The 20,921-nt window shown below is 38.8% G+C and overlaps 1 protein-coding gene across 1 annotated transcript in view; it reads left to right on the top strand.

Annotated features, from left to right (window-relative positions):
* pmfbp1 (polyamine modulated factor 1 binding protein 1) overlaps positions 1 to 20,921 on the top strand; it is a 152,865-nt gene that overhangs the window by 46,130 nt on the left and 85,814 nt on the right. The window contains exons 8-9 of the mRNA XM_088938848.1: positions 19,119 to 19,265; positions 19,754 to 19,843. Of these exons, the coding sequence (XP_088794974.1) occupies positions 19,119 to 19,265; positions 19,754 to 19,843 (237 nt within the window). The remainder of the gene's footprint in view (positions 1 to 19,118; positions 19,266 to 19,753; positions 19,844 to 20,921) is intronic.

The following is a 20,921-nucleotide window of genomic DNA, read 5'->3' as shown; positions in this document are numbered from 1 at the left end:
ACTCTGCTGCCTCACACTGCAGGGAGGAAAGGAACCATGTGCCTACATGTGCTTCTGCTCTGTACTCCCTGGCAATAGGGGGTGTGTAGTTATTAACGTTTAATAATTTGCTTGTATGGCAAGCATGTCAGGACCTATTTACACAGCACACCAGTGTCAATTTCAGCCTTTCATTTTGTTTTTTTGTGATTTTAAATGTTATCTTTTGAATGTAGTGAAATGATAAATGGCAGTGTTTGTAAAATACGTTACTGTACAGCTGGTGGATATTGTTGTACTCATTCAATCAATGAAATGCTTTAAGATGTAGTTTGTACATCCATTTTTAATTTTCTCTCCGTTTTCTTTAATTGTCAAATATATTGATTTGCACAATAGACTGCTAATGTTTAGTTTCTAGTTGTGCAACAATTGAGTTTCTATTTACTTCATGATTGAAGAGATTACAGTTCATGCAGAGAAGCCTGGATCTAATGATTGAACTATAGGTTAGCAGCCCCACATGTCATATGATCAAGAAAAACTCTGGGATCTGGGTTTACATTACTTACAAGTTTAAGCTCAGGCTCCTCCTAATGCATCTTTGTTTTTTTTTTATTGAGTTCGGCCATCACCACATACTAGACGAAGGCATCACAGGATTAAACTAATCTACCATTCTTTAAACAAGAAAACACTTTCTTGTTTTAATAATTTATTGCATTTCTTTCTGCAATCCTGTGGTAAACTACAACCTGTATGTTGTAGGTTTTATCCAACTAAATCTTCCAAGATCAAATACCGCAAGTCATTTAAATTTGCCACTACCAAAGAACAGAGTAGAAGGCAATCTGCAGAGTAAGCTGAAGCTATCTGCCTTTGTCTCCCAAGTTATTTTCAGTTTTATGATTAAACCCTTTCAGTCTGACACTTGCACTTACTAACACGTATGCTCTGAACAGATATTTACTTTTTATTGATTAATCTTTGCTTTCATTGCTTTGTTTTTTAATGCAGTAATGGCCTAGTCATCATTTATAACAAAAAACAAGCTAATGGTTGTCTAAACTTTCCTTGGCCTATCTGGTTGACTAAAGGGTTTTTTAATCATAATATATATTTAAGTTACAACTTAAGTTAAACTACACTATTATAATGTAATGCCTTGTATGCTGTTTCTGGTAATGTGAGATTACCTACTGTATGTGAGAAAATCACTATGCCTTAATTTTTGTTAGCGGAAAATGCGAAGTGCTGGACTGAATTTGTTATTTAACTGCATTTTATTCGTCTCAGTTAATGATTATTGTATGCTACAAGTTATGCTTCATATGTCTGTTTAATGCAGGAAGCGATCTGTTTATTATTTAAAAGTCAATGGGATTTCACTTTCTTGTTTTTTGACATTTAACCAGTAAAAATGAAAAGTTGTGTCTGAAATACAGAACTGTGGCCAATCTAAGGAATTCTGCTGCAGTGCTGCACAATTTTAATGTGAGCCGAAATGGATTGTGTGACCTACACTGGGTAATGCCCAGAGCATTGTTGAAGCTTCAGCATCACATGTAATGATGTGGTTTTTAATTTCCATGTTCCGGACAAAGGTATTTTCTAGTAGAAATTATATGCAATCATTCACTTGACCCTAATGTGCAAGTAATTGTATGCGTTGATATTTATATGTGTGTGCTACATACCTCTGAAATGCCTAGTTGCTTTTTATTTCCTGTGCTTCTGTATTTCTGCTGCTTGGGTTGGGTTTGGTCCAGCTGCAGCAGTGGTCTATCCTGGAGGTCCCGAACCTCTGCAGCCTGCCTCTCTGCGTGCTCTCCTCCTTGTTTTGCAGTGGTTTGTGCAGCGTATTGTGTGTAGCGTGCTCTGGCGGCTAAAGGCGCTCGTTAAAAGCAATAACTTATCTCACGTTTGAAGCTAATGGGAAGAATACTGGCCACAGTGAAAAATAAATTACATTTTTTTCCCCGCTCTCGCTGCCCTCCTAACCCGCAGCGTAATATAGCGGCGGTGAGAGTATGCATTACAGATTTGAAGCATTAGAATTTATCTGTGCTGTACGACGCTGACTGATGCATTTGAAAATAATGTACTTGAGCGGAGCATTACAGAGACCCCGTAACTAATGGACAGCTCTCGCCCGTGGCCGCTACTGTATATCATTCAGTCTGCCTACCTCATCAAACCCTCTAGATTTTCTGCACGGCTCTTCAGCCCTGTGCCTCAGCTGCCCGATGTAGTAGGATGTAGCAGCTCCTGGCAGAGGAGCAGCCCATTTCTCACCAGCACCCTGATGCGCCATAAAGCATGGATGAACTCCAGCTGTGAATGAGATCTAGATCCGACTTTTTTTTTTCCGCGCAGCACATGACGTTAACTTAATAGACCACTTCAAAGTGCTGAAGTTACACATTTTTTCTTATATGGGCCAGAGAAATTCATGGGGAAAAAAAACCCCTCCTTCTGCAGTCATTTATTTTGCTTATTTCAGGCGTGCTGTTCAGTTATTACCAACTGAAGCCTCAGATGCGCGATGTCCATACCTTTATCCCTTAACCCTTGGGAGTCTTAATCACAACCCGTTTTTCTGGGTTCAGATGGTTTGTGTTTGACATGTAAGTAAAAACATGTGGTAATATCCTGAATGAACCCTAAGACTGCACTTAAACCAAAGACCAGGCAACTATAAGGTGACTGTATCCTGCCGGTGTCAAATATGACAGATGGATTCAGCTTAGTAACTTTAAGCTTACTTTGTTAGTATTTTTAGGAAGTGGCGATTTTGTCTGTTTTTTAAATCGATCATTCTCTGAACCTCTGTTTTTATGTTTGCAGTGCGGTTGAGAGAGGAGGACTACTGCTAGGCCATGGAACTTGTGGGCTCTTGAGAAAGTGAGGGTATCAATACAAGTCCTCAAAATGATCTCATCATGTGTAATGAGCTAACATGGGTTATATTACCATTGTTTTAATAACGGGTTCATGATATACAGACAATTGGCTTTTTTTATTCTATGAAGTTAAATTATGAAAGGCAGGCTGAGTATAGCCTGAGTATAGAAAGACAGTGGACAAAAATGTAAACACTCATTGGTGATGGAAAGCTTCCACACAGGTGTGGCTCATGTTAATTTAGCAAATCATATCCCGTCGTGCTTTGCGTCATATATAAAAATGCTGAATAGGCCTGGCTGCCTAAAAGTATGACGGCAAGAGGAAACTTCAGTGTTTGGCAGGAGCTTCAGCAACTGAGACAGCCCAACTTGTTGATGCTTCACAAGCCACAGTGCCTAAGCAGAGGTCAGCAGGGAATGCAGAGGAAAAGACATCAGCAAAGGGCAACACGTACTCCAGGATTGGAATATCCTTCCATTAAGTGGAAGGCAGTTTATAGGTGGAGCAATTGACTGGAAACTCCAAGTGCAGATTAATAAGAATCCTTACATGTAATTAAGGTAATGGAGACTCCCCTCAACCACCACCACCAATGTGTAACTCTCACCTGGATGATGCTGCACCAGTTCGCTTACCACACATCAGCTATCAGTTGGGAGGAGAACAGAGTAATGAAGTTAATTTATAGATGGGGAATATTAGAAGGTGCTCTCTACTGGTTCTACTAACACCTCTTCCTGCAGCAACTTTAGGTTTCCCAGGAGGTCTACCAACCAGGTAACAGGCCAGAGCTGAGCTGAGCTTCAGTAGTTTGCCAGTTGTGAGATGCAGGGTGATGTACTGTAGCGTTTGACAAATTGACTGCAAGCAGTCAGTCACATCAAAAATGGTCTGCTGAGAAATCCACAGGATGGGATACCATAGGGGACAGGGTATCAGAATGGGCACAGAGAACACATTCACTGGACTACTAAGCAGTGGTCAGATGACTCATGCTTCACCATGTTCTCGACAAATGGACAAGTGCATGTGAGGCACCAATTTAAATAACTCTATAGCTCTGAGTACTTAGTTCCAAAAGTGAAGGGTTTTGGGGGTTCCATAATGTTGTGGGGTGCATCTTACCGGCATAGTTTGGGTGCACAAGGGGTGTCCTCCAGGATGACAGGGATTTTCATTCTGTATATATGATTCAACTCGGCACACTCAGAGATTGAACATTTTTCTACTTTCTCTCGGTGAGTTTGGAGGGGTAAATCGCCTAGGATGACTCTCTTCCATTAGATGTGTCTGGTGAATGTGTAGACAGAGTCCCGACACAACTCTCTCAGGTTGTTGGAACTCAGATGTATCTAGAAAATTGGCCAAGAAGTGGCCAAATGTGGATGAGCTGAGCACATTTGTAGTCTCTTATTGTATGTCTGTGTGATCACCAGTGTTGAGCTGAAAGTTAAAAGATTTAAAGACCTTTTAAAGTCAAGCTAAGGTGCAATGCTGGAGGAGATAACATCCTAAGGAAAAGCTCTGGCTTCAGCAGCCTTTTTGCTGAATTGTCCTTGAATAGCAATACCATCCAGCATTAAAGTTTTACAGCGTAAACCATTTGATCAGTTATTTCAGAAGACTGGATTTAAAAGAACAGGCACTAGACGGTTTAGAAAACAAGTTTATGATGTATAGACGAATGTCCAGAAAAATTCTAATTATTATTGCTTCAATTTTCTCTTGCATTTTTGCGCTGCGTCTGTGAAAGTAAAACTATTATGAAACATTTTTTTTCCCCTGTGAGGAAACTGCTTTGATGCCGCAGTTCATCCATAGGTTTTGCATTTTATTTCTGAAGATTATTTTATTTTTAATAAGTGCAGCGAATTGCACTGCATCCTTCTAAAAAAAAAGCTGGTCAAAAAAAAGGAAAGAAGGCCAAATTAATTCCGTCCGCAGAGGGGTCAGAAGGCAGAAAGTGCATAGCAATGCATTCTGCTCAGCAGGCTGGTGGAGATATGATGCTAATAAGATCATAAGATGAGAGAAGGAGTCTGGCCCTGGGGATTCGCATGAAGGGTTTCTGTAAATTTTTTAAAAGAAATCGTCTCAAAAAATAATGATGTCTGCTTTGAAATGCATTAATAATCTGGGGTGGACGGTTTTGTTCCAGGATGTGGAATAACATTAAAATACCAAATTCATATGGAGAGAAGGAAGGGGGGCAAACAGAAAAAAAATACTCAAAGCATTTTTCTTATTTTTTTCTTCTGCAGTGCGCAAAACAGGTGTTGAAAAGGAGGGTGTTGTGTGGGGTAAGGGGTTGGAGGGTTGGTGGATGAGTGTGTTTTTTACATTTGCTTTTCAGTTAATGTTTGAAATAAATGCTGCAGATGGTACTAATCTGATTTCCAGTTCATGACATAATAGTCAGACAACACTTCCTGTTCCAGAGACTTTGGATCATTTCAGTCTTCAAAAATACATTTTGCGGAATTCTTTGAGGAATAGTTATTGAGCAGTAGCCTAAAAAAAATTGATGAGATGGCCGAATACTTTTCTTCTAATAGGAAATTGCGTGAATGCCTGATGAAATAAGGCTTGGATAAAGTATACATTAGTTTTCTTAATCTGTCCAATTCTGTGTTATGCTTCATTATGTTGAATAGTCCTTAAACAGTTTGAATTGCAGATATTCAATGTAATTATAGTGAAATACGTTGATATAAATGCAGTAATTTCTATGTTGACAAAAAGCCAAAGAGACTCAGAAGTACACAGAACATCGTCCGAATGCGAGACTGAAGTTCTGTTACCATGGAAGTATGAAAACGTCAGGCAGAGGTAAAACATGGAGTTCAAAGCTTAACATGTCCACTGCCTACGTGAGATGGGCGGTGTTCTAAAATTGCAAACAGCAAAGACGAAACCACAGAGCACAATCTCTAAGCCTTGTGAGCATGAGAACGGTGCATATTAGTGGACCAGAGGCCTGTCAATAATAATTTAAAGCTATTTTCTTTTTCACTTACTCCACTGGGCTGTGTGCAGATGGTCAGGAATTGAGGACAGCTTCAAGACCTTAAATCTTTAGTATCTGGAATCCTGTATCCTGATACCTGATACTAGTATCCCAGATCTTTAGTATCTTTACAATACAACCACAAGCTGTTTTCTGGTGAATGGCAGAAGCACTCTTAGGTCATAACTTGCTATTACAACATTTGGTCTTTGGTGGCACTGTTTGCTGCTGTTACAAAAATCCCAAATTAAAGAAAAAAAAACCCAAATAGATCTCTACATTATCCCCTTCAACTATTTTGGCACAAAACACTGAAGTTTGCAAACCCTCTATGTGGTAGGCAGTGCGTCCCTCAATGAGCTTTCCACGTTCTAATGACAGACTGAATGAGAAGTGGTGTAATGGAGCTGTGTGAAATTATTCGATAGGACTGGTTTTAGAAGGGGGAGGTTCAGGAGTAGGTGGACAGATATCAGATAACATAAAGGCATTAAAAGGTTGACAGTGTCTGCGGTGTAAAGGGAATGTTGGTGACCCTCTTAATTTACAATAATCCTCCTGGCTGATTGTTTTTTGAAGTGCACATGTGAGGTATACATTCATTAATGGTCCACTAGTGGTTTTATTTTATTTATTTATTTGTGGCAGTTCTAGTTTTCCAGTGTGCCTATAATTTCTAATTTTCTCAACTACCTTTTTTGGCTAAATATAGACTTTGCTCATAATAGCAGGCTATGTATTTTTTCTAATAAACACCACGCTTGAGTCTCAATGCATTATCAAAATTGTAAACGGTAATTTGCGGTGGATTTATTTTTATTCTAGCAGCCCCCTCCCCTTGTTTTGATGGGGAATTATCAGTGAATTCTATCACCCCCAAACACCCCCCCGCAGCCTGCTTCAGTGTCAGCACCTTTTGATGTAGCTTATGTGCACTTCCAAATAGAATTTTTAATAAGGAGTCATTATCATTTTGATTTCTCGCTGAATGAAAAGAGTGACCTCTGGCATTTATAGGAGAGAAAAAAGGCAGATATGACTCATTGACATTAAACATGGAGCCTTCTCTGTGTAAGTTATAACTAAAGGTAGGGAGCTCTCTGGAAGAGATTGGTATTGCTATTAAAGATCTGTAATTAAAATAATTCTACTTGTTTGCTATTTTGTTTCTTTTTGCTTGTTCATATTTCAGAAAAACGTGCCTGCTCTCAACAAAGTCTAATGTTTTGCATACTGCATTTTAGGGATAAATGTTTCATCATGTTAAGATATGCCAAGTGTACCTTTTGATTTCTTATCATTTTTATGTGCTTTTGGTTACTGCAGTGTACAGATTCTAGGATTTGCCCCATCAGCAAGAGTTGCTAGAGTTGCTTTCAATGGCTGTACAGATTTGGCCAAGTAATAAGAGTGATGATGATAAATTACTGAATGCAGCATATTTACTTAAAAATCATTTTGAATTGAAATTAGGGCAAAAATTTACAGATGGGTGTGGTGGGAAAAAAGAGGAAAATATTGAAATATTCACTTGCTTTGATGAATAACATTTACCAAAAGAAATACTGTATCTCTTTAAGAGAGCTTTAAAAATGATAACAGTTATAGAGTAATGGGTTTGGGCATTGAGATTCAATGACATGGTTCTGCACGTGGCAGATCTTATTGTCTGGAGCCTAGTTAATGACAGAGTAGGAAGACCTTACTTCTAAAGGAGATCTCAGATTCATAGTTAGACTGTACTTGTCTATACAATGGACAACACGGTGTCTTGTAAAAGCATTCAGCTCTTTTTAACAATGGTTCATTTTGTTGAATTACAAATGATCTATACACCTTTTCAAAGTGAATCTTTCAGTCAAAATGTCAGTGTTCAAGCTGATCACTTTTATGAGTGAAATTTGTGCTGAACAGTTACAGTAGATGTCAGCAAAAATTGCAAAGAAAAATAAAAAAGCCTAAATATGTTGATTATGTAAGTATCTTCTTTGCTGTTGTTGCTCGTATCTAAATTAAATCAAGTGCACCAAAGTACCTTGACAAGTCACACAATTAGCTGAGTAGTGGTGGCAGCATTGTTATGGTACTGCTTCTTGAATGCTTCAAGTCTGACTTGAATTCAGTAGAAGGTTTGCAGAAAGACATGAGAACTTGCTTTCATCAACAGTCCCCAGCCAACTGGAGTAAGTAGAAGGCTTTGAAATTGCCTGGTGTGCAGCTGGTACAGAGAGGCAACCAAAATGACTTGCAGCTGTAATTGCTGCTGAAGGTGTTTTCTCATTAAGTATGGACTCGGGGGGTCGAATACAATCAACATATTTTAGTTTCAGATTTTTCTTCAGTGGTTATGGTAGCACTTAACTTCTTTCTTCCGTAAAAGTGTTTAATCTCAGCATTCTGATTAAAATATTCGCCGTAAAAATGTGTCCTGTATGTACATTTCTAATTCAACAAAATGGGACATCACTGCAACAGGTGAATACAGTACTTTTCTGAGGCACTGTATATGCAGTAGGTCCTAAACCATTTCATTTACAGCAAGCTAAAACATTCAATGCCATTGATGCTAGCAGGAGAACTTTGGATTCTTGGATTTCACCTGGAGGCATTGTAGTTTACAGAGGACAGAAGTCATCAGGTGGATGCTGCACATTGGTGGTGGTGGAGGGGAGTCCCCATTACCTGTAAAGTGCTTTGAGTGGAGTGTCCAGAAAAGTGCTATATAAGTATAAGGATTATTATTATTATTAAGTGTTAATGCAGAGTGGTATAAGTTAGAACAAGAGCCACAGATTTCTGGACATAATGAATCCTATTTAATTCCTTGATAGACAACCCAGTAAGAAAGGCATTATAGTAGTCTAATATTGATGAAAACTTCAATATTTCAGCATCAGGTCTTTGAGCCATACTGCACTGGTGGGAGAAAGGTGTGATGTCCATAACAAAATGACAAATGACAAAGCTATAGTTCTGTTGCATCAGCAGTAGTACTTAATTTGGTTTGTAAGGAAATTTGAGTACTCTTAGCATAGCAATGAATCCCTGGTGCCCACTGGTGAATGATCCAACCATGAGGCAGAATACAAATACAGTATTAAAGAATAAAGATTCCTGCACAGGGTGTTGTGCTACACCCTAGATCTGGTCTAAAATAACCAAGATTTACCAATTAGATCCTAGAAGCCAAAAAGATGCAAAAACCAATGAAAGGAAATATCAGTAACTGCCAAAATAACTTTCTATGCAAATTAGGAGGACGCGATTGCCAGTATTTGTACTGTAAAAGTTGCACTTACTGTAAATCAGCAAATGATTAATTATATTAACAAGGGCTCTTTCAGTGCTGTGTCCTGAAGTCCTGACTGCAAAGGTTCAAAAAGCTCATTAGATGCAAGGTGGGATTGTGACTGCCACCACTCATTTCAGGAATTCTGCAAGGAAAGGGAAATTGTAAATAGAAAGGTGCTTGCAGGTCTTAGCTAGGTTTTTAAGCACAAGTAGGCTGACTTTAATGCTTTAGGAACAAGAACAGACTTCAGAAACGAATTGATGAAGTACAGGAACTAACAACGGGACAAAGAACTGAGAAGTTAGCTTTGAATGGGTGTGTAGATATACAGTAGGATCCAGGACACAGGTAGGATCAACTAAGCTACATGGATAGCATCAACAGCAATATAATCGGAGAAACAAATTTATGAAAACAGGAGTTGGTGTGGTTGTTATGACATATGGAGCCAATGTCTTCATGTGGTTATTAATATGTATTTTGTGGTGAACAAATTGCTTGAATATGCCATACTGTTTAATACAAATAGGGAATCATTGAGTAGTTCAAGTATTTTATTGATACTGGCATGAAGAACCGAAGGATTACTGAAGTTCCTCTCGATAAGGCTAGAATAGAAAGGCGAGCTGGCTGCCTCAAGGGCATTCCCATAGGTCTGCTCATGTTGTTCATGCGGTCCTTGTCTTCCACCACAAATCTTCAAGATTTCTCCTGCTGCCATCACAGATCACAGCTCAGCTCTGTACAAGCAAAAAAAAGTGTTGTGCTTTGATGGACTTATCAATAACTTGTCTTATGGTTGTCATTGTAAAGAGCAAAGGAATCCTCAAACAAAACAGACTGAGCTGCATTTTTGTTAGTAGACGGCTGAGAGACTGCAAGGTCTAGAAAAACGGCCTTGTGGTCAGAGGTGCCCTGCTTAAATGCTTGTAGACTGGAAATGCAAACACCGCGAGAACCTATTAATTCTAATGCATGGCCTAATGTAAGTATTGGAAAGCTGTCTTACTGAGTAAATCAGAAACATTCCAAAATAGCTAGGAAACGAGCAGCAGCAGGGTAGTCAGGAGAATCCATGTTGAAATCATCAAGAAATAAAATACTTGCTTACTTTTCTGACACAACAGAGTTGAGTAGTTCAGAAACTCTCAGGTAGAACTCTACAAGAATGTTTAGAGGGATGGTGCTCCACGGTTATTAGCAGATGCTGAATCTTAGTGTTTGAAAACGATCATTCAAAAAATCTTATGTTCTGCACGGGAATTATATTTAGACCAGCATCTTAGTGACTCACCCACCACTAGGACCGGTGTTTGTAATATAGGCAAATCCAATGGGAATTGTGCTTGGAACTCTTTGATTTGGAGGGTTTCCTGTGGATTCTGCTTGTTTAAGAGATGAACATGGGGATGTAATGTAATTCTTTACAAAAAGCCTATTTTTACTGTTGGAAAATGAGTTCCCATACCACCAAGAACAAGATCTGCTAGTGTGAGACAACTAGGAAAAATGCTATCTTTGAGTATACTTTAATGGTGTATAAAATCTGTATACTGTTGTACTGACCAGGCCCAGCCTTACTTACTGTAGCTTCTGAGATCTGATCAGGCTACAAGGTGGTAACCCTGCCATCATTATGTTGGAGCATAGCTCTGTTTGAGAATGGTTTAAATCTTATAATTTTAGTTTTTCCAGTACTACCATTTCATTGGGTTGATAGCTTGAAAATGCTTCACCACCTCTTTTTCTGATATGTTTCTGAATTGTTTCCAAATACATTTACAGTACCCTTGATATATTGCATACCGATTATTACTTGTTCTGTTTATTTTATGAGGCTTTTTGTATTATTTTTATTTATTAAATCTACTGAATAATCAAATATAGAGTTGCATAAAGAACAGCCATTAAGAATGCTATGTTATTTGCAGTCTATCATGTATAATATACCTTTAAATACTCTATATAACTGTGCTCTCCTGCAGTATGTACAGAATAGTGCAGTACACAGATCTTGGAGGTCTTTGCAAAAGGGAGATCTAGTGGAGGGATATAATGGTAACAACTTTGTAGTAGTGCCATGGTCAAATAGGAAGAAAGAAATAGGTTAAAAGCTAATCCCTGGTGCAGGGCAAGAGGACCTCCAAGGGAAACCAACTCTCCTTGTGTTCAAAGCACCTGTGTAAAGATGCTGGGAGGCCTGGCCTGTGTAAAGACCTTCACTTCCTCATCTCAGCCAGTTAAGAAGCCCCCTGGAAGCGTGCACTCAAAGGCGGCAGCCCTGCAGTAGTGCTCCACAAATCGCTTCAACATTAAATAAGAACTCGCCTGGCCTTCGCACTGCCCTCGAGCTAAGGCACCAATCTGTTTCTCACACAGCCCTGGGCTCCAGACTCTGGCTGTTCCTCCTTGCAGCTGGGCAGTTCAGGCATGGTGCTAATGAGCCCTGCTGTACCTTCTTCTTCTGGCCCACCTCTTTGCTGCAGTAGCTTCTGACATGCAAATGCACAGATATTTTATACAGACCTAGTCAGCCAAACAGCGGATCTAACCTATCAAACCCATATATTCATTTTAATTACAATTGTAACATTCTTATGTTTATTAACTTGTTTCTCCCTTTTTGTATTAGCTTACCAAAGGCTATGCACTAAAAATAAATGTCAACATTTTGATGCTTGTACATGAAAAATCATTAACTCCTGAAAGCTGATAAAAACTGTCATGAAGATATCACATTTTTCTAAATCATCTCCAAAACATTCCTATTTCATTAGCCAGATACATATCAAGCAACTGCAACTTCAGCACTACAAAGATTTTTTAAAAGGTGTTTTCCTACGTTGTATAAATTGTCAGTCGGCTCCCCATCTGCATGCAAAGTCTGCATGATGGCACTCTTGACATTTTTCTTAGTCCTGTATGTGCTTGAGCAGAGATGGAGCTGGTGGTGAGGAGTATATTTTTATATATGGTGACGATGTGAGCAGGGTTTGCTACTTCATTCAAACACTTGGCAAAATCATTACAATGTATTTAAAAATCCTGCTCTGGAAGTGACAGCTATTTTAACACCTTGCAAAATTGTGAAGTCGGACTGTGTGGGTGTTGGGCTTGGAAGTATTTTACATAGAAGAGTTCTCTGATTTGCTGATTTTCTAGTAAAGATGATCACGAATCGGGCTTTGTGAATTAAAAGACTAACTGTGTTAATGTAATTATTTCTTGGTCACTGGAGATGCACATTCAGATCCATTAGGAGTACCCTAAAGATATGCAAACTATTAGGCTAAAATCCCAGTATTCATATTATGAGGTTAGCAAAAAAATGAAATTAAAGTAGAAAAACTATTAAGTTAATTTTTTTTCATTCTTTGAACTTGGATACAACTAATACTTGATGAGGAGTCTGCAATTCTTTAGCCTTTAAGCTATAGTTCCACTCCACAGTACAGTGTGTACAGTATCTTTAATAATATGTGGTCATTATCTCTGAAACGTGCAAGCTTTTAATCTGCTGTCTGCAAAGCTGAAGTGGTGTCTTAGGACAAAAGTATATCACTTAAAAATGCTATTCTTTGTGTCTTGTGTGTCCCCATTTATTTTATAGACTGTCTGCCCACTCCCTTTTTTACTTTTACTTTTGATATATGGGGCTCCATCTGAGTGACCCAAGTGACCTTGCTGTTGGATCTCCTGAACCCCCCCCCAACAAACGAGACTTCAGCTTTTAAGAAGGTACTGTAGATGTAGAAATGTGAAATTAAAGAAAAGCCCACTGTGAAGAATGCCTTTCAAGTGGTTTATCATTAGCAAGATGCAAGATATGGTTATACTAAGGTATTTAAGAACTTGAAGGTTACTTCTAATTTTAGAATATATGGGCCTGTGTGTGTGTACAAAATGCGAAAGGCTGTTCCTGCAGATGACTTAACTTGGAGACTACATTTGCACAGAGAACACACAAGGGGATTTGAGTTATATAGGAAATACATACGTGATTTCCATATAGTGAGGCGACGGAGACGGCGAAAAGATGTGCCTGTTTTAGCTGGTCTAGCGGTGCGAGAGCGCCCTCACTGTAGCTGCCCGGGTCTCGTAGTGCAATCCTGACTGTGGGCTCCGCACCGGGCAGGGAGAAAACGAGACGTTGAAGTGGACACTTTTTTTCTTGTCAGATGCAAACCTCTTTTCGCTATTTCAGAACATTGTGCTACCAGACCTCCACTGTGAAATAAACTCCCACATAACGCCAAAGCTTTACAGCTGTAGTAGCCCCACTCTGCTTTAAAGTAAAATTCAATTTATTGCAAAAATGCAGTATTTATCAACGTGGGCAATCTTATTCTCAAACGCAAATGTACTGTAATCACTATCATTCTGACGTACAGTAGTTAAAGACGACAGTGGTATACATTTATTCTCAATCAGTAAGTACAGTGGGTTTACATCCTAGATGGGGAAAATGGAAATGTGTCGCCGAGATGAAACTAGTTCCAACAAAATTGTCGAAACGGAGGAATTTATGGTTTTGGGTTGATAATAGTTCACAAGGTTCTCGGGTGTAATCATTCATTAATTTTAATTTCTCATTAACTTTTTTCTGTTATTTTTAGTTCAGTATATTTTCTGACATTGTTTTCCCGTTTTAAGATATACAATACATAAGATATACAGTAATATACATGCAATAAAATTTCCCAAAATATCGAATATACATTTTGTTTCCTTAAACTGGTAACATTTAACTGCGTGTTAAAAAAGGCCGCAACATACTGTAGATTTCAGTGTCCATGGATTTTAATGAATTCTGTTTGTAATGTTAAGACGGCTAGACTGAAAGATATTAATTTATATCCAGGCTGCATCAGGTCATATACTCGTGATTTTAGGTGCTGTAGGATAGCCAACAGACAAGACCTTCAGTCTAGACTTCAGAAAAATGACAACGAATTTGTCTTTCCCTGATGTGTCCGAGTGCTTCTTGGTTTTCAGCCCTCACTGAACTGTGAACTGCAGGAAGCTACACGACGCAAGTTACTCTTAACGCTGTTTAGCGCACTTTATAAAAGTTGGAGTAGTATTGAAAAGAAAAATTAGTGTATTTAATGTAAAAACTCGGGTTTGCTTAACTCGGCTTGACTGGTGTTTCGTAAATGCGGCTCATATGCAGACTGCACGAAGCATTTATGCTTACAAAGTAATGGCTTTTTCATTTGCCGTGTCATTGTTTTCCCGAAAATGATAACGGTATTTCAAACAACAAGGCGTTCTAATAAGCATTTTCAACAGGGTACCACATTCAGTGAGAAATAGATTGAATGAATTTATTTGGGTTATTTTGTAATTATGAATAGAATTGAGAAAACACCGGGGGGAAGAATGGTGGAGATAGAAAGTGGTGTTTGGTGCTGTCCAATCTTTGATTTGTTGACAGCTCCGGACGCGCCGGCTCAGGCGCACAGCCGGTGGTGTGTTCGGGTCTGCAGGAGCGAACCCCCTTAGCGCCTATTGTTCTGTGAGACTGACGCTTGTAGGTGATTGACCCCCGATTCTTCTAAAACGTGACCCTCAATTTCAATGGACAATTTAGCTTTAGGAAATGGATTTATACAGTCCCAGAGGTTAGCTTTCAAGCACCACCGAATCGCTTTCTTCTAACGACGCGTGAGCTATTTCAAGAGTTAACTGATATTTGCACGTTTGTATTTTAATCTAACATTTAGCGAAATAGTTTTCATTAGAATGAATGTATAATGAAAATTGACGTAGTCATGTTACGTTGGGGGAGCATAGTTTTGCGTATCCGTATCGTGATCAGAATATACATAATTGTGTAAAATTATAGCTAATTAAAATCCCACATTATGTGATTTTGCAGTTTTGTTATGTCATGTTTACAGTGTCTCATTTTCATTACTGAACTTTTGTGATGAATGGATAAACCTCTCAAAGGGGGCGAATACTCAGATAAGTGAAAGTGAGGCTTTTCATTCCATTATGATACAAATAAAAGTGTTCCCTTGGTAGGAAATGTGTATTTTGTTTTTATGTTCAATACTAATGACACAAAAAACATCTAAGTGAACACTAAAAAACATGGTATTCCTCATCAATCATTTAATGAGAATCCTCTTTTTCTTGATGGAGATCATAAAGAATTTAAGGTTCTGGGTAGCTTCAGCCAGTATACAGCAATGTAATAGGAACCAAGGTGGCAAAAAGGAAAAGAGAAAAACAATGAGGAAAAACAAATGAAGCTGCAGCACTTTATTTAACTCCGCTATCCTGTCTTGACAATAAACCTCACCCATTCAATGGAAATTAATCAACATGTTAAAGTGATTCAAGATCGATGTGCAAGCCTTATCCTGTTATTCCAACAAGATCCCACACAACTGGGCATTGATTTGCAATATCCCCAAATCTGATCCTATAATCCTTGCTCTCTTATCCTTATAAGGGAAGTAAACGTGATTGAGGAACGGTTGGAGTTGCACTTAACTGTGGAGAAACTGGAGTGTTTCACAATCATAAGAATAAATCTGTTTGGATAAATTATGCCTGCATTAGTATTTGCTGAAAGTATTGGCTTTGTATGTGAAGGCAAATGTGAGCAAACCTAATTTAAGTGCAATTCCTAACATAACAGCTTTTCATATGCTAAGCCTCTTACAAAGCTGTGAAAGTGTGCTGTACTGACTGTGCGAATGAAACAACATCTCTACAAATATCAGTTTTTCCATCATTGGCCTTTAGAATTGCGCGCTGTTTGGCTGGCTCTGTTCTTGTAAAGTGTTTACGAGAGAGGCCGTTTGAGACTGTCCCTGCTCTGGGACCTCCAAGGACATCAAGGATAGCTCTGGCTCTTCCTCATCACTTCAAAAATTTACCTGCACGTTTACAATTTTAAAGTAATTTTGAAGATGCTCACATTTGTTGGTTTTCTTGTCATCTCAGCTACATTTCCATGAGAAAGTCCTTATTTGCCCACTGTGTGTGCGCTCTGTTGGTGTGTTGACAGAGTTATATGTTCAGCCATTCAACAACACTTTTCCACAGGACTGAGGAGAGAATTGCTTGAGAATATAGTACAATGCACTAATTATGGGTGGGCTCATTCTAGATGTGGCTGCTAGTGTGTACAAAGAAGTGCCTTGATCGTGTTGATTACGAGTAGGAGGTACGCTTGCTCATACTATTTTCAAACTAAAAATGTATTCTAATCCCGGTTTTTCAGAAAATAGAAAACGGAATCCTTCAAATAAAGCAATTTATTTTGTCAGTATGGTCAGTCATGGAGTTTGGCATGGTGGCAAATTGGTTAGCAATGCTGGAGCCCTCGGTTCATTTCCAGACTGTCTGTGTGGAGTTTGCATGTTCCCCCCTCTGCTCGAGTGGATGGATTGCCATGCGACTATATTATTTTATATGGTCAGATTCTGCAATGTCACAGACACGAGGACAGGTCCACCAGAATGGAACGATATTTAAAATAGACTAGGCCTAACAGCAAATGATTATGGAATTTGAAATTACCAATTAAAAAACTGTTCAAGTTAGCTTGTTAGCATGTTTTTGACAATGGCACATTATAATGCATTGAAAGTGTGTTACATTGATGTTAAGCATTATGCACATCACAGTTAAGCACTCTATTGCCCTTCGTACATCTTCTTTCTTCCTATCACATTGAGCTTCAGTGCTTTGTCATTTATAAATGAAGAACTGTGTGCAACATGTTATGGTGTTTAGGGCATAGGATTTCAGTATCCTTATGGCTTAGGTGGCCAGTTTGACGCTATCAAATGAAAAACGAAGATCTATCTCAATTATTCTTTCCTAGTAGTATTCACACAACATAATACTGTGTTGTAGTCCCGCATATTGCCATGTCTTGTGGGAACAATACAAATCTAGTATGTGGATAATGATAATTGTTACATTTCAGCTCTCTTGTGAGGATACGGTTGGAATTTCTGCTGTCAATTGTGCAGGACCTCTGGGGATGCATTCTTTTCTTCTCACTCTTCCATACTGTTTAAGTCTCCTAGAGTTGAGGCCCGTCTTTTGGCCTAGCAGAGAAGAAAGAATTTACTTAAAGAGACACTAGGGAAGGCAAACCCAGCCTATGTTTATATCGTTGTCCCAGATTGGGCCAAATTCCAGGGTATGAAGAAGAGTCTTGTTTGTTTTTAAAAATTGTGTGTTTTCCAGAGCGCTGTTGTCTGAATTTAATAGATTATTTAGGCATTTATATGGTGTGAATAATTCAGAATTTTTTGTAACTTTTTAATAGTTATGAATCTAGTTTTGTGTTTCAACCATCAGAGACTTTGAATTAACATAGTTTGAATGTGGATTAGCAGTGATGAGTATGTCTTTTAATCCGATTGCATTTATTGTTGAATATAGAGAGTAGGTTATATTTGATCTTAAAAGATATGGAATGATTTCTTACAGTGAAAGGGTCTACTCATTTTACTTTATTTTCTCTCTTAAAGACACTAATCTACTGTACTTATTTTTTTGTTTGGCTGTGTACAATACTTGCCTGTGTTGTGGCATTTTTAATTCTAATTGTCCTGTTTCAGTTTCCATTATCATTGAACCTTTGAATTTATTACTGTCATTAGAGCAGAGAAAATTCCAAGGTATAAGCTCAGTAGAAAATAACAACAGTGACACAGCCTTCCGATTCTGACTAGGATATGTTTTCAGTTAATATGGCTGTAATTGCCTGTCCTTTTTAAAATTTAAAATCACCAATTATTTTTGTGCCACCTGCCCGGTTTGAAACTGTCGCACAATGAAATTTCACACAATTTGAAATTTGAAGTTACGATCCTCACATACAGGGCAGAATGACGAGATCTGGGCAGACTCCCCCAAACCTTGCACATTCAAGTCACAAGTCACATCACAGCAGGCAACGTTGCCCAGATCCGGAGGATCAGTGCTGACTGGAGAGGTGGACCACCTGCCTATAAGCACCTGGGAGGCAACAAAGGTCACTGTGTCACTAATGGTCAAGAGAGCTCTGATCAGTTCGTCCCATACTGCACTTGGAGCTGCTCAACCAGTTGGAGAATCCGTCGGCTGGCCAGTAACGTGACTTTCTTAAATAAGAGGCTCGAACCCGTGATCTCAGAGATAAACCTACTCTGAGGCAATCACCTTTCCTGGCTGTGCCACACAGGTGCATCTGTTGCCTGTCCTTTTCAAATGGAACACTTTCTTTAAGCTATGTGCATAGATTGATAAGTCCTTACAGCAGTTTGTACACATGAAAGAATGGAATCAATTTCTCATTAGAGATGGAAAATTTGACTGTCCTTTATTCTGTTTGCTGTGCTTGTTTACAATAATTTCTAAGGTTTCTGACTAGACAGTATAAATTGATATTACAGTATGTTGCCTTTTCCTTTAAATGCTGATTTGACATGTTACAAAAATATGTGAACAAGATTTTTTTTTCTATGCTACATGTAGTATTTTTCGATTCTATAATGCAGCAGTGGTTCAGTTACCTTGGGCTACAGGATCAGCATTTAGTTGACTGCCACAGAATAGGGTGTGTGATTCTGAACATTTGTATTTGGTTTGTGTAATTGGTGGTGTGTTATGATGTTTTTGAGTTTTAGCTGTACTAGATGCTACTTGACCATTGAGGAGGCAATGTTGATGTCAAAAATGTCTACACACACTGCAGTGAGACCCTGTAGTAGACAGACTTGTGTGCAAATGGTCATTTTGCATAATGGGCAGAAGGTGTCAGGGACACATTTGTTACCTGAACAGTTGTGGGAAAACATTCAAATTGTATTTTTGTATATAAAACTGTTTTGTGAGTCTGCTGGGTGTGCTGGCTGAGTACATTGGAACCTAAGGATTGAACATGCATTGAACATACTGCTTTGTGTTGTTTCTCAGGTGGTGGAGCGTGAGTCCAAGATCCAGGAGCTGCAGAACATGATTACAGAGCTGCATCAGGAGATCTCCCTGAAGGATGAGGAGAAACTGATGCAGCTGAATGAGGTGCACAGGCTGGAAGGCAGAGTCAAGGAGCTGGCCCAGGAGGTAACGTGGCGTTCACGGCTGTTCTTGCTGTACTCTGCCACCAGAGCACGTAGACACAGGAAATGCTCTAGACACTTGTGTTTAGTTAGACAAGTGCAGAAAAATTCAACTCAGCATAGTGAAAGGACATCTTGCTAAGTAGACCTTCATCTACTGTACACCAAGAATGGTCCTGTGATTTAATTCCGTAATTCAAAAATAAGCCGAAGGACTCCAGCCACGATATTTTTTCTGATGAACAATTATCTGAAGGCTGCAAGGAGCATTTAACAAGTTTTTACCCTGTCATCCATTCTTCAGTACAGTCCCATTTTTGGGACATGCTTGTCCAGCTGCCTGTGTGTTTTAGTCACATTGTCAGCGTGTAAAATCCAGTGTTGCTGTGCTGAGCTTTCTTTTCTCTTCACAGTGCAGCAAGACGCCTGTAAATCCACTTCTGTAGCTTTTATTTCTTTAATGTGTCTTTAATGTCTTTCCTCCTGGAGCAGGTATGGAATGCAGAGGAGACCATTAGCCAGCTCAGGAAGGAGGTGGCTGGCACTGCGACTGGAGTGCGCAACACTGTGCTGGGCAGAAGCGTGAGTAGTTCAGGGAGTGTGTGTGCAAGCGAGTAATGGGGAGTTAATAACATTAAATATACAGATTTGTTCCTCAATGTTAAGATTTGCCAAATTGGGCGTTTTCTTGATTATTTTTGAACTCCCAACTGTACAGAAGTAAAAGCTTTGGCCCTAGTACTTGCACTGTTATTGAACTTCTGGGAAGTTCACCACAGTGGAAGTAAAGAATGTCAGCTTGGAAGAAGGAATGAAAACCAACCGCATGATTAGAGGAAGTAGGGACCCTCAGTCTTACTCTGGGAATTGGAGATCGTAAAACAAGCAGTTTCTCCCCCACCTGAAAGGATGAGCCAACTATCTCTTCATATTCACAAGCAGCTGGCACATAGCCCAGAGAGGGTGGGAGTTAATTTACTGTAATGAATTGTAATATTGTGCAATTTTAATCAGGGAGTAATTCTGCATAATTACCTTATAATTTCGGATAGGATTAGATTGTAATTACAGCTGTGGCTTAAAGGCAAGAGTTCAAGTGAAAAGCTAAATAGGACTGCAAATGAAGTTCTATACTTTTATCATTGCATTTCATATAAAAATATTGAAAACATATAATAAGTACAGTCCTAGGTCACATGATTAAAACATTTCAATTTGAGAACTCTTTATGGATAAGGTCTAGCAGAGTTGAGACATTATGAGGAGGATTGGCCTGAGTTATTGAACTGTGACAAGATTACAAAGCGGTTTTTCTCTTTAGTTATAAGTTTTTGACCTGCAGTCATAATTGTATATATTGTGCACTTTTTTGCTCTTATGCATTTCAGTACAGGATTATGGTATTTATTTTTGCTATTGAGGTAGCAAAACATTTGTAAGAAAAACATTTATGAACACGTGTAAATTATAAAAAAATTTAGGGTTCAAAAGCTGGAATCAACTTCCAAGCCATGTTGTTGAAATGAACTCTGTGGGATCCTTTAAGGAACACCTGGATGGAATCCTTGGATCATTAAATTACTACCTACCAAAAGAGTATTAAGGGCAGGTTACCCTTTACTCTCATTTGTAACCTTTCTTCTCCTGTTAAATAGGCACT

This window comes from Atractosteus spatula, chromosome 21 (genome assembly GCF_055471065.1).
Source record: "Atractosteus spatula isolate fAtrSpa1 chromosome 21, fAtrSpa1.hap1, whole genome shotgun sequence".
NCBI lineage: Eukaryota > Metazoa > Chordata > Actinopteri > Semionotiformes > Lepisosteidae > Atractosteus > Atractosteus spatula.
Note: the sequence above shows the minus strand (reverse complement) of the source record. Positions and strands in the feature narration are given on the sequence as shown.